At 36.2% G+C, this 14702-nt stretch overlaps 1 protein-coding gene across 3 annotated transcripts in view; it reads right to left on the bottom strand.

Moving 5' to 3' along the window:
- Positions 1-14702, bottom strand: part of ZDHHC7 (zinc finger DHHC-type palmitoyltransferase 7) — a 45796-nt gene that overhangs the window by 6313 nt on the left and 24781 nt on the right. For all 3 annotated transcript variants that reach the window (XM_051974912.1, XM_051974910.1, XM_051974911.1), the window contains 4 exons: positions 6644-6975; positions 2667-2791; positions 880-976; positions 386-467 (listed from right to left, as the gene is read on the bottom strand). In XM_051974912.1, coding sequence (XP_051830872.1) covers positions 386-467; positions 880-976; positions 2667-2791; positions 6644-6958 — 619 coding nt within the window. In that variant the 5' untranslated portion in view covers positions 6959-6975. The remainder of the gene's footprint in view (positions 1-385; positions 468-879; positions 977-2666; positions 2792-6643; positions 6976-14702) is intronic.

The raw sequence follows: 14702 nt of genomic DNA, 5'->3' as shown, positions 1-14702 counted from the left end.
CTGAGAAAGAAGGGAGAAATTTTTGGCAGAAATTTTTTTGGTAGAGTATTAACTCTAATAGGTGAAAAAAAATAATATTGATTTCTATGTAGACACAATATCTGCAACAAGCAAATTATATAACCTTCCCAAGAGTCAAATATGTACATGATTTTAAGGGAAAGTTGATTATATGGTTTCACTGTGATAATAGAAAGTCTTGGTGTCATGATGTAAAGATAATCTCATCCTAGAAAAGCATTCAGAGTGACAACAAAAGATGGTTTTCTTTTTTTGGCAATTGTTTGCCACTGAGTGTAATAGTTTGTTTCTTTCCACATGCAATAGTATGGTAATGCTATTTCTATATTTCTACAATTTTTTTTATACCTAAGCATCTACTTACCAGTCCACTGCCCTCGAACACAGGAAAAAAACTGAAATCCACACAGGATCAGAGCATGAGCTGAAGACAGAGCTATATACATCTGAGTAAGAGAAAAAGTAGGAGGCTGTAATCCATTGGAAACAGAAAAGACTGACAGATAATAGTTTTTCTATTCAGTTTCAAGTGTCAAGTAAAATAAATGCACTAAGCACAGAGTGATAAAAGTTTTAAAAGTTTAAAAGTTAAGTATTGTGACATTTATTAGCATCTCAAGATCACACTGGAAAATTTCTTCTGTGAAGAGCAGCAATGGGTAAACATCTGTGATCTATGATGAGAGAGACCATTATGGCCCATAGCAGACAATGCATGCAGCACATAATTAGCAGCCAAGCAATTGTTACAATTTGTGCCTTACTGATAAGGATAGTTAGGGAAGAATCCTAAAAGAAATGTGTCTATCAAAAGCAAATTTATAATCCATCAAGCACCAAAATTTAATTTTTACTCACAGTAAAGAGCACAAAAAACCTCTGATTTTTTTCTCCTACACAATTGTTCACCCATGGGCAGTGGTGATCCATCTTCCGAATACATCGCTTACAAATACTAGAAAAAGGAAGGTTTTTTAAAAATTTTTAATATTCTAGCAAAGAAAGCTAATATAATTGATTAAAATATAGAATAATATAATTAATTAAAACAAAAGAGCAGAGAAAATAAGGAGAAAGGAAATTAAAATGTTAACAATTACACTAAGTCTCCAATTTGCAAAACAGGTTGTGTTTCCAAAAGCAGCAAAGCATTAAAAAATAATGTTTCCCATAGTATGAGGTCCCCAGGCCAGGCCACTGACTTAAAATAATAATAGTGCTATACTAAAAAATTTCATCACACCATTTTAAAACATGTTCCTAACTCCAGCAGGGCTGCTCCAGGGGCAACAGGACTTCTCCAGAATGAGCTTTATGGACAGCCGCTTCAGCAGCCTTAGTTATGTCTTGCACTGTTTCTGAGGACGGAGGAAGGGTGTGAAGAGCAGAGCTATGGGAAGTCAGGGTCTCCAAATGGTCAAACCAGACAGAAAAACAATCTGTCAAGAGCTAGTCTTTTTCTTGAGAAAACCTCAAGAATCAGGTCTTGAGGTGTCACTGTTCCCACACAAGACTTCTAACAAAGATTTCTTTCTCCCCTGGTGACCACTGTGGACAAGAACAAAGACTCACCACTTATTCCCTACCTTCCTGTTCCTGAAGCAAGCCCTTCTCCCTCTGGGAGTTTTTGAGTTCTTCCTAATCACAGCAACTGGAAAGCAAAGTTTTGATTCTATGGCTCCTCACCTGCCCTTTTCACTTGGTCTAAGAAGGAACAACAAAGCTGTCCACAGATAATTATGCTGATCCTTTTAAAAGGTGATGGAGGATTTTTGCAAGGTGATTTGCTCACCACACACCTGAGAACTAGCCATCCCAGTATTTCTATCCCCATTTTTTGGTACTGAGGAAATCAAGACTGAAAAAGGATATCTGACTCAGAGTCACACAGTAGCCTGGATCTAAACTTAAAAACGTAATTAACTCTGTTGACTCCAAGGAGAACTGTTGCTTCCACTTAAAGCAGAGTCTTTGGACACAAAAAGAACTAAAGATTCATACCCCTATTAAAAGAAAACTCACTACTAGAAAATGGAAGAAAGAAAAATAATACAACACTGACCACAGTGGATGCTGATGGGGAATAGGGAGGTCAATGAGAATGTATCTTGTCCCATGCACCCCTCTGTCAGTCATGTAGGAAGTTACTCTCTCCTACTCTAGGATTAGGAACTGGAATTCAAGGGGGAAGATGGATTCTAGGCAGTAGCAGATCCAACAGCAAGGAAGGAATCTCTGTAGTAACACAGCCAGGGCAGTCATTTCAAAGGGGCTGTTTCTATGTCTAAATTCTGGTTGCTTGCCTCACTACACCCATGTAAAAAACAGTCCATCCATATTTATAGTATTTATAGTACAGTATATATCTCTTCAAAAAAATGGTCTGCCACCTATGGGCTCTTGAAAAACATATCAAAGCTAAAAAAAGTACTAAGTTTGAGCGACATTTTGGTCTTGTAGCTTATGACAGAGCTGGCAACATGGAAATATAGCACAAGAAAATTCTAAAAATCTAAATGGCACTTCTTTGAATTTTTGTATTCTAAGTCTTTTCAAAGAAACAGCCTTTCCTAGAGAATGCTTTGGCAGTCTCATCAGAAGCAAGGCTACTATCAAACACTCCACAAGCCCCCAGGAGCTTCTACCTGCAGTGGTGTGCACGCTCAGGCTTGACACAGCAACATTTGGGACACTTGTAGATCACCTCGCCAGGCTTTAGCTGCAGACTCTCCATGTACTCTTTAGTAGCATTGCCTTTGGGTACCGCCCCCTATAAGGTGAGAAGTTAGAGAAAAACCATCAAAATTGTGTCTTTGCAGATGCACTTGCTTTTGAAAAGGTATTCTATATGAACACAACCTCTTCCACTTCCACAAAAGGACACCATCAAAAGACTTCTGTAAAGAAGTCCCACAACATTAACCTCAATTATCTCAAACCCTCTGCAAGCCAAGAATCTCAATAGTTTTCTAAGCTTAACCAAACCTATACTATACAGGCTAGATTAACCTCTAACCTTAAGGTGTTCCAACTTAACAATGGTTTCACATTAGAAATAATCAACTCCTCCAACTCTAAGTACTATCAGTTTTAGTACCAAATACAAATGAGAACAATACTGACCTAAAAATGAATAATTTAGCTTACCTTCTAAAATCTAATACATATCTAGCTCAGTCTACTTTGAAAAACATTCAAATTTTCCCAAATCAATTTCCTTTTGCTTTAATCATCCAAATCTTTTTTTGCTGTATCCCATAGACTCCTTACTTGTTTCTACCATGCCTTTGCTGCTTTCTCCACTTTAATGACTAAGGTCTTTTTTTTATTTTTTATTTTAACTAATAATACAAGTTTATCTCAGGAACCAGATTCAAGATTTTGGACTGAAAGGATCAGAAGCATTCAAGTTCTCTTATGTCCTCAACAAATAAACAGAACACACATAAAAATCCCCAAAAGAAAAAAAATGGCTAAAAAAACTGAAAATTCTACCATACAAAATCAAAAAAAGCTTTTTTAGGGTGGTATAGTATAAAGAGTGCTGTTTCTGGAGTCAGAAAGGAAAATCAGTAAAAGGAAAAAGTAGAAAAGGTAAGAATCTTAAATTGAGTTTGGGTGACTAAAAGAGGCAGTCATCAGGACCAATACACGAATAAAGCAGCCATAATTGGAGATTATTTTGTGTCCGATAAAGGAATCAACTAAAGAGCCCAACTACTATACTTATATTATTACACTGTAAAAAGAATTCAGGGACAACAACAAACATATTGGCTCTGATACAGATAAATTCTTTTCTGCCTTCTTCAAAAGAGCATATTAAACATATTGCACTTTTCTTCATCACACAGGATCATCATCATATTATGGGACAGTTTGGGGCAGTATCAATAGCACTGATCTTTGAATCCAGAAGACTCAAGTTTGTATTCTATCTCTGATATGCACTAAGCTCTGTGACCTCTGGCTACTCACTTCTGTATTCTCAGCCTCAATTTCCTTTGTTGTAAAATGGGAATAATAGTACCTATCTTCTAAAGTTGTTGTAAGGATCAAATGAAGTACTTTATGTAAAGCACCCTGCAAACTTTAACATGCTTTATAAATACTAGAGATTCTCATTATACTGCATTACCTAATTCAGTAACATAATGCAATGAGATCTCTTGGGCCATTCAAATATGCAGGGCTATTTGTGCCATCAACCATGGAGACTCCCTATTGGCCTCACCCTTTGTTCCTCTGACTAAAGGGTAGAGCCACAGCCTCCAAACCCCCCATTGAAGAAGGAGGCTCAGCTCAGATATCTCCTCACTGTTTTGCACCTCTGCTACAATACAATACAATACTACAATACTGCTACAATACTCTTAGAGGGAGAGGATTATCTTTCTTTTTTTTATATTTGTATCCTCAGTGTTTAGCATAGTGCCTGGCACCAAACAGGCGCTTAATAAATGTTTACCAACTATTCATTATACAGAATAATCCCTAGGCTGATGTGCTTTTATAATTGTCAGGTCTTTTAGTTTTGTTTTAGATTTTCTTATCAGTTTATTACTTCTAATCTGTTCTAAGCTGGGAAACCAGATGACTAAGACAGTATACCTTTGTATAGTATTTTAAAGGTTCACAAAGCACTTTCCTCATAACTCTTCTAAGTTAGTATAATTGTCTCCATTTTCCAGATGGAGAAATTCAAGCTCTAAGAAACAAAATGATTTTCTCGTGACCAGACTGAAAGTATCAAAATTGGAACTCTTAATTCTGCTGGTTCCATTGTTGGGTGCAAATTTAAAACAAAACTAAAATAAAAGATCAGACAATTGTAAAAGTACTCATCTGGTTCCCTGTAACAGTATTCATCTTTTAATATCTAGAGATTGCATCAGGATGGAGTGCTTTGAGCAGAAAAGATTAGAGCTTTAAATCTCACCTCTATGACAGCAGCTTTGTGAACTCAGGCAAATCACTTAATTTCAACATACCCCAAGTAACACCTAGGACTTATTTATTAATCTGTGTTGAGCCATATCTAACCAACTACAATATTAGGTCCTAAGAGCAATGGCCTATTTTTTTTTAAGTGTCTTTGCATATCCCAATGATTAATACAATGATCTAGGCACAGAAGGGGTTCATTAACAATGATACATTTAAAGTAATACCAGCAGGTTCTAAGGGCTTTTGCTGCTATGGAGAGAACCACGATTTTTCACTCATTTCTGAGTTATTAACCAAGGTTCTAAATGGCTAAATTCATGATGACCTTTAGATAAATGATTTAATATACTGTTCCATCACTGACTCAAGCTTAACTCACTCTTTGTTCCCTGTTCAAAATGTTAGGGACCAAATATACTCATGTCACTGCTACCAAAAAATGCTGTCAGCCAGCATGGCAACTTTGGACTTGGGGATTTGGCAGCGATTGAAGAAGGTTAGAACTCCAGAACTTTAGTAGGACATGCAACAATAGAGTTTAAACCACAAGTGAAATCCATTCTATTGAACACTACAAAACCTCTTGGTAGTACACTAACAAATGAAGAAAATTGCTTAAATCCAAAGGAGAAAGTTTGCTTTTTCTAAGCTCTCTGAATTTTTGTGCTTTGGAGATTAGTGAAGGATGGCCTAGAATGAGCCTGAAAGTGTGAGTAAAGAGCAATACTGAAAGATAAATACTATTTGATGGCACAACAAAAAGAAAAATATAATGAATTAAATTACAATTCAATTCATCTCTTGATACCATATAAAGAGCATACAATTAGACACTTTAAAAAGGATTTTGGATATATTTTTTCTATCACCTGCAAGATGCATCTAAAGAGACTGCTATGTGGACAGGGGATAGAGCAATGGGCCTGGACGAAGAAAGATTTGAGTTCAAATCCAGCCTCAAACACTTATTAGCTGAGTGAGTCACTTAATCTCAGTTTATCTTAGTAATTGTAATTGTAAAATTGTAAAAAAAAAAAAAAAAAAAAAAAAAAAAATAGAGAAAACAAGCCGTAGGATTGTTGTGAGGAAAAAAAATGAGACCCTCAGGTCTGCAAAACTCTTAGTGCAATGCCTGGCAGATAACAGACACTCATTATTATTTTCCTCCCTCCTCCTCCTTTTATAGTACAGTTACACTCCAAATAATTCCAAAGCATAAAGACAAAAATCACAGTCAAAAGAAGAAGGAACAGAAGAGATCCGAGGCTCCACAAATCAACACAACATGGCAACCCCAACCCCCATGCAATTTATACGATCACAACTTTCTAGACAAAAGGAACCTTCTTGAAATTACCTAGTCCAAAATCTGATTTTATTAAGGACAGTGAATGAAGACCCAAATATGTAAAGTGCCTTGCCCAAACTCACTCAGCAGGTATACTCAGCTTAACTTCTAAGTTAGTGTCATTCCCACTAAACTGTGATGTCTCTCACCTTTAAAGTGACATTTTTCTTTTCTAATTTATGCAATTAAAATGCCATACATTCAGGAAACATAAACATAAAACAAAAATTTAAGATTAAATGAACAAGAAATCTTCAGCTATAGACTCAAAGAAGCCAGCTAAATTTAACACAAGAGAAAATATCAATAGAATAAGAACATACTTACAGGGTCAGTAAGCATAGTTCTCAGATGAGACGACAGGGCTAGAACTGCCAAGCAGTTAAAAACAACACCGTTGATCATAGAGTACCAAAAGTCTTTGGAAGGCAGCAACATGACAAAAGTCACAACAAAGTCTGCATAGACAACTAGAAGCCATGTCATGACAGCGCAGACCATACCACAGCCATCCCGGATGAACCAAATCTTGTCTGCTGTGTCAGCTTCAGATGAGGATGAGGATGAAGAATCATAATTCTCATTTTCACCAAGAAGGGGATGATGTTCCACATCACGGAACCTGTGCCCTGATGACTGCATGATTTCCTGGGCTTACCCTGAAGACAGGAGAAAGGCAACATTTATGTACATGTAAATGCAACATAAAAACCAATAAAGAACAGAGCTGTGCTAGAAAATATGCACTTGATGACTCATGTCTTGAATAAAAGAAATAAAATTAACTTCTTCCATTGCCCTTAAAAATCTAAGTTAGGTTTGAAACCCAAAAATAGGTCTAAATACTTCTGCTCTAAATTCCAATGCCTTTTTTTTTGCTGAGGCAATTAGATTTAAGTGACTTGACCAGGGTCACACAGCTAGAAAGTGTTAAGTATCTGAGGCCAGATTTGAACTCAGGTTCTCCTGACTTCAGGACTGGTGCAACTTCAATGCTTTTGACATTCTCATGCTTGGCCATAATATAATCAACATCACTGATTTTACTCATATAAATTGTGGCAACTCTATCTACACCATAAAAAGAACAAGAACAAGAGCTTATACAAGGTTACATATCCATATGTAGTATAGTTTCTTCCTATTCCTAAAGTGCCATGTTGATTCCAAATTCACAGGATCACAGACCTTATTTAGTCCATTGTCCTCATTTTACATAAAAGGAAACTGAAACTGAGTGAGATGAAGAGACTTGTCAAAGCCACACTGATAGGAAGTATTAAGTCCCAGAATTTCGAAATCAGAAGAGACCCCAAGGTCCATCTACTATCTAATTACTTGACTTTTTAAAAATCCCTTCTACAAAAAGGGACCTGTATGTGCAAGAATGTTTGTGGCAGGTCTCTTTGTAGTGGCCAGAAACTGGAAACTGAGTGGATGCCCATCAATTGGAGAATAGCTGAACAAATTGTGGTTTATGACTATTATGGAATATTATTGTTCAGTAAGAAATGACCAGCAGGATGACTTCAGAAAGACCTGGAGAGACTTACATGAACTGATGCTGAGTGAAATGAGCAGGACCAGGAGATCATTACATACTTCAACAACAATACTATATGATGATCAATTCTGATGGACGTGGCCATCTCCAGCAATGAGATGAACCAAATCAGTTCCAATGGAGCAGTAATGAATTGAAATTAAATTGAAATTTAATGAATTGAAAGTAAATGAATTGAACCAGCTACACCCAGTGAAAGAACTCTGGGAGATGACTATGAAGCATTACATTGAATTCTCAATCCCTATATTTTTGTCCGCCTGCATTTTTTATTTCCTTCACAGGCTAATAGTATACTATTTCAAAGTCCAATTCTTTTTGCACAGCAAAATAACCGTTTGGACATGTATATTTATATTGTATTTAATTTATACTTTAATATATTTAACACGTATTGGTCAACTTGCTATCTGGGGGAGGGGATGGGGTAAAGGAGGGAAAAATTGGAACAAAAGGTTTGGCAATTGTCAGTGCTGTAAAATTGCCCATACATATAATTTGTAAACAAAAAACTATTAAAAAAAAATCCTTTCTACAAAAACTCCCAAAAGGATCACACAGATATGACTCCAAGTAATCCAGTGACAGGAAAATTAATACCTTATTAATAATGAAAGTCATTTCATTTTAGAAATGCACTAAAAATGCACTAAATATAACAATTTTTTATATTACAGAAATTTGCCTCTCTTCACCATTTAGTCATTGCTATCCTAGTACTAAGAAGCAGAACAAGGAGTCCTTTTTCTAAATAGAAGTGTATTGATGTCTTGAAGACAAATGTCTTCCTAAACTTTTTCTTCACCCAACTAATTATCTTCAGTTCCTACATGATTCAGTTTCCATTCTTTTCACTGAGCTGCTTACTATCCTGGGAATGTTTTATATCCTATCAATATTCTTCTTGAAAAAGATGTTAAGACATGTAAAGGACTGCTTGCCATCTGGGGGAGGGCGTGGAGGGAGGGAGGGGGAAAACTGGAACAGAAGTGAGTGCAAGGGATAATGTTGTAAAAAATTACCCTGGCTTGGGTTCTGTCAATAAAAAGTTATTTAAAAAAAAAAAAAGTATTAAGGGGGTTAGTGCTTAAGCTCTTGAGAGATGGGAAAACAACAAATATTTGGAAAAGAGTCTTGAACTTTATTATTACTCCCCAAAATAAACCGAAAGAATATCAATTAAAAAAAAAAAAAAAGAAAGAAAAAGATGTTAAGAAATGAACACAAAATTTCAGATAGATGTACTAGGACCAGGACCAGGAACAGGACGGAAAGACTTCAGCTGCTGCTACTGCGTCCTCCCCACCTTCCACTAGTGTTTTCTGGACTGTTTTGGATGTCATGTCACATTATACCTCTAGTTTAGCCAAGTGCAGTTCCCTTATCCTATAACTTTTTTAAAAATCCAAATTAAGGACTTCAATTATGCATGGTATTAGTAGAGAGAATGCTAGATTTGGAGTCTGAGCTCCTGCCTCTGCAGTCTACTACTTACTTGTGTGTGACCTTAAGAAGACATTTCCAAAGGACAGCTTACAAGTCCTTTAGTATAACTCCTCATCCAACTAAATGAAGAAACTAAGATACCAGAATGGCCTCTGGATGACCCTGGGCCAACTTAACCTCCTGGAACCTGACTTTTCATCTGTCACATGACAAGGTTGGACTGTATCTCTAACATTCCTTCCCCCTCTTAATCTAGGATTATGTGATTTCTAGATTACGTTCCATTGTATTAACCTTAGGCAATCTGAAATAGATAACAAACCAAGTTACTTCAAATATTTATTAAGTTAATATAGGTTAGGAACTGAAAATGACACTGATACAAACACAAAAGAGAGTCTCAGCCTTTCAAGTTCTACACAAAGGGCTTTCAATAAAACCACTTTCAGAAACAAGAAATACAAGTGTCACTATCCATTTTACAGAAGAGGAAACAAAAGGTTAGCAGCTCTAAGTTCCCCAAGACCACAAAGAGCTGGGCCTGGAAGCGACTTGGCTCCAAGAATAGTTCTCTGTGCCCTACACCAGACTAATACTCTCCTCCTTGTTCATTAATTCTGACATATAAGTAGATCCTCCATTTCTTTCAATTCTTAGGTGTTATGGGACAGGTCAATTCCCAAAAGCCTCCACAGCTGTAGATCATAACATCTGAAGTGGTTGCAGGGCAGCCTTTGCTGACACAGGTGTTGCAGATTGGGAATGAGATAAATTGGAGGCAGAGGGAAGAGGAGAGAGGTCAGACAAAGCAACGGCCTCTCAGTAAGAGAGGTCAGAGAACAGCAACGGCCTCTCAGTGTCCTTGTATCATCCCCTCACAGGAGGAGATCCATTCTGGTTTGGATCTCCAGCAGACTGTCGGGTGGCTCCCATGTATTCCAACATGCCACCCGAATCTGGAGCAAGAATTACAAGAACCAGAGCTGTTCGTGGAAAAAGATCCTTCCAGAATTAAGCAAGAAGAGCCCCATAAGACATTTTTAGTTGGGGTAATTAAATGGACCATCACATCAAAAGGCCAAGCCAAGAGACTTAAATGCCTGTTCTGACTACAGTCCTCTTCTCCGCTTGGAAGTTTGCCTCCTCAATCAACACCTGCTACAACCATCCAGAAGTGACAGTGCTGCTTGCACTCCTCCATGTGTGGACATGCTGTGGGGGGAAATAACAGCAAAAAAATGCAAAATGGGGAATTGTTAAGGGGCAGGTCAATTCTCCAAGAGCCACCACAGCTGTAGATCATAACATCTGAAGGAGTTGCAGGGCGGTCTTTGCTGACACAGGTGTTGCAGACTGGGAATGAGATAAATTGGAGGCAGAGGGAAGAGAGAGAGGTCAGACAATGCACCGGCCTCAGTCTCCTTGTATCATCCTCTCACAGGAGGAGATCCATTCTGGGTTGGATCTCCCGCAGCCCCTGTCAGGTGGCTATTGTGTATTCCAACACTTAGGTATGTTATGTTTCCTACAATTTGCCCTTGTCATTTTGATGTGAGATGTAGCATGGTATAGTGGATAGAGAGTTGGCATTGGAACCAAAAAGACTTGAGGTCAAGTCTTAAATTTGTCTGTCAAACTGGCTGTGTGACCTTGGAAAAAGTCACAATCTCTCACTAACCTAGGCAACTACCAAGCCTATAAAATTGCAGAGTACTAGTGGAGAGAGTTTCCCATCTCTATTCTTTAATTCTGATATCATTTAATAGAAAATAGTGTGGCCTAGTAGGTAGAGGGGTTGCCCTGGAAGAAGGCCTCTGAAACATATTAGCTGTGGGGACCTCAGGTCAAGGTCAAGTCATTTTATCTCTTTAGGCTCAATTAACTCTCAGACTATAAATTATAGATGAACTACAACTGCCAGATCTGTAATGTGGAGGGTGTTTCCAGGCCAAAGAGTTCTTTATATTGGTGAATTCAAAAATTCAATCCAAAAAAAAAAAGGAAAATAAAAAATTTTTAACAGGTGGTGCAGTGGATAGAGCACCAGCCCTGAAGTCAGGAGGACTTGAGTTCAAATCTGGTCTCAGACACTAAACACTTCCTAGCTGGGTGAGCCTAGGCAAGTCACTTAACTCCAATGGCCTCAGCAAAAGAAAAAAGTTATGTCCCATTTCCAAGACCACCTTGGGATAGTTACACTTGGGAGTCCACATGATTACTCAATAAAAAAGTTTATCTACACTTTTGCTAATGTTTTCTTCTCATTCCTACCTTCAATGTGAATCAAGATTTTTCTATTTCACACCTCTTTAGCGATATATACATTAAATAACAGTAACAACGGTCTACTGTTAATCCGTTAATTTTGGTTTGGAATGACAGTGTAAAGGGATAAGTGAAAGGACAAAAACAATTTATACCTTTCAATTATGACAGATAAAACACCAAAGGAAGAAATCCAACTACATATTGCAAGTTAGATACAGGGGAGGGGAAATAGCACTGGATTTAGAATGAGGTGACCTGGATCCAAAATCTAGCCATGACTCTTAAATTCAACAAATGTGTTCTTCTTGCATGTAACACTATGCTAGTTATATCAGCAAATCTATCATGATCTACAAAGAGAACTTCCTGATTGGGGGCAGCATTTTTCCTGTGTCTATAGCCAAGAAATTAAAATGGAAGTCAATGAGAAAAGACAATACAATTCAGAGATAAATGTCCTTTAATGTCTTTATAGGAACATGTTTATTTCATTGAGGGGAAGCAATATTCATATCAAATTTTAAAATGAACTACTTTGTTCCTCTCTTGTGTTTTTGATCACACTGTTCCCAACCCAGACCCATACTCTTATCCCATTCTTGCTTCCTGTTTGTATTCTTCCAGGCCCCATTTTACTGCAATCTTGGATCAAGGTCTCTGTCACTCCATCCACACCCCCACCAATCAGAATTAATTTCTGCTTTGAATCTGTCTCTTCACTCTGTGCCATTACCTATAAATTTATAATTGTGCATTACAGTTGTCTAGGTTCCTACATTATTGCCATTATTAAATTACAAATTTCTTGTTTTATTTAATTTTACATTCTTTACCACTTGGTATACTACTTTATATACACTAGTTACCTTAAAGCTTTGGTGAATTAAAATAAGCTAATACCATTAATATTCTAGTTCAATATTAAAAACATCATTTCAAAGAATGACTAATATGAACAGGAAAGATGTTATACCATCATTACTGAGAAATATTTTTTCAAATTTTCTAAAAGCAGGATGCTTCTGCCTCTTGAGGCTTCTGTTGGCAACAAAAACACTAGGCAAGGTCAAGTGTGGAGATGATCAAGTATGAGCATTACTATCAGTACATTTTATTTTTGCAAATCTAAAAATGTTTTTTAATACCAACTTTCTGAAAACATCTGTCTTTTTTTTTCCTCTCCATGGGCAAGAACAATTTTACAAGTCTAATATTAACATTAACAATATATACCTCTGTACAACTTAACATTCAAAGAATATGGAGGGGATTCTATAGAAACATTAGTGATCTAAATAATTTAGCTTTTTGCCAAATAGTATTTTTCCCCACTTCAGGGAGAGGGAAAATTTAACTCTCTTCAATGGCAGTACAGACAAGGAAAGTACCAGCCAAGCAATTAACTGTAGAATCTGGGATGCTAATGTACTTATCACTTAGGACACTAAAGAAGAAACAATCTGAATTTCTTTCATTCTTCTAAAGGAGAACAAATTATTTCATCCAAGAGGATGTTTCGGTTCTAACAAAAGTTTTTGAAAATGCTCTAAAGTCTTTGCATGAAAGAAAAAACAAATTTAATGGTAGATTTTTTATCTGCTATTCCTCATTTGCCAACAAACATAAATAACAAAAGGTTATAAATGTAAACAAAAAGCCAAAAAAAGGAGCTATTACCACTATTAATAATAGCTAATATTTATAACAGAATTTTAATGTGCAATGAGATTTTTACATATAGTAACTCATTTGATTCTCACAATTTTTAAAGGTAGGTGCTAGTAACATCATCCCCATTACATGTGTGCAAACTGACACAAAGATAAAAGTAATTTGCCTAGTGTCCCACACCTAATGAGTGTCTGAAGTAGGATCTGTCTTCTTGATTATAGGCCCAGCACTCTTATTCAGTGAACTCTCCTAGTTTAAAAAAAAAAAAAAAAAAAAAAGATTACTTAGAGATATCTCTAATCTCCTTTTCCCAAGATGCTTATCAGGTTCTATAAAGAAAATCTGATTAAGATAAAAAAAAAAAAAAAAAAAGACTTATGTATCTAGGATAAGGAAAGCTGTTGGTTGGAGGAAAAAAATCTTTGCATGAAATATTTCCACAGGAAATAATATGTATATATAAATATAGATATATGTAATATATCTATATAATTATAGATTAGACTAAGGGGCCATTCTCCAATAAAAAAATAATCAAAGGAATTGAAAAAAGAATTCTCAAAAGCATTAAAAGCAACTAACAGTCATTCGAAAGACTGCTTTATATTAATGATCAGAGAAAGGCAAATCAAAACATCCAAAAAATTGTCAAAGATTAGAATAGTCAATGTTATACGGTTATGGAAAAACAGCACACTATCTTATAAGCAGGCAGAGCTATAAATAAGCACAATTACTCTGGCAAGCAATTTGAAATGAGGCAAATGAAGTATCTAAAATATCCGTATTTCTTGACCTAGAGTTTCCACCACTAGGTTTATATCCCATGTACTTCATAAACAAGAATAAAGTCCCCATAAACACTAAAATATTTATAGCAGCACTTTTTATGGTAGGGGAAAAAAAAGGAAATTAAGTATGTCCAGCAATTGAGGAACTGCTAAACAAATTGTTCAATGTGAATGTAACAAAGTATATTATGGTACCATGAGAAATGACAAAAATGATAAATACAGAAAAGCGCAGACTTAACAGGTACTGATGTAGAGTGAAATAAGCATAGCCAAAGGTGGGGAGGGGATGAGACATGCAATGACTATAGCAATATAAATGAAAAGATCAAAAAGGAATACTGCAAAATTCAAAGAACAATTATTGCTCCAAAATAAGAGAAATGAGAAGACACCCTCACCCCACTTCTTGAAAAAGTGGGAGGTCCATGGGTGTGGTTCTCTGCATATACAGACAGCTTTCTTCTTCCTCTTTTTCTTTTCCTTTAAAAATATTATTTGTTATATGACATTGCTATCTGAGAATGGGAAAAGGATACACTGAAATTCCAGTGATGTAAAAAGTCAAATATCAATAAATTTATTTTTAAAAAGACTACTACTCCAAATCACTAAGAAATATGCAAATATGCAAAAAGGTATTTTA

This window comes from Antechinus flavipes, chromosome 2 (genome assembly GCF_016432865.1).
Source record: "Antechinus flavipes isolate AdamAnt ecotype Samford, QLD, Australia chromosome 2, AdamAnt_v2, whole genome shotgun sequence".
Lineage (NCBI taxonomy): Eukaryota > Metazoa > Chordata > Mammalia > Dasyuromorphia > Dasyuridae > Antechinus > Antechinus flavipes.
Note: the sequence above shows the minus strand (reverse complement) of the source record. Positions and strands in the feature narration are given on the sequence as shown.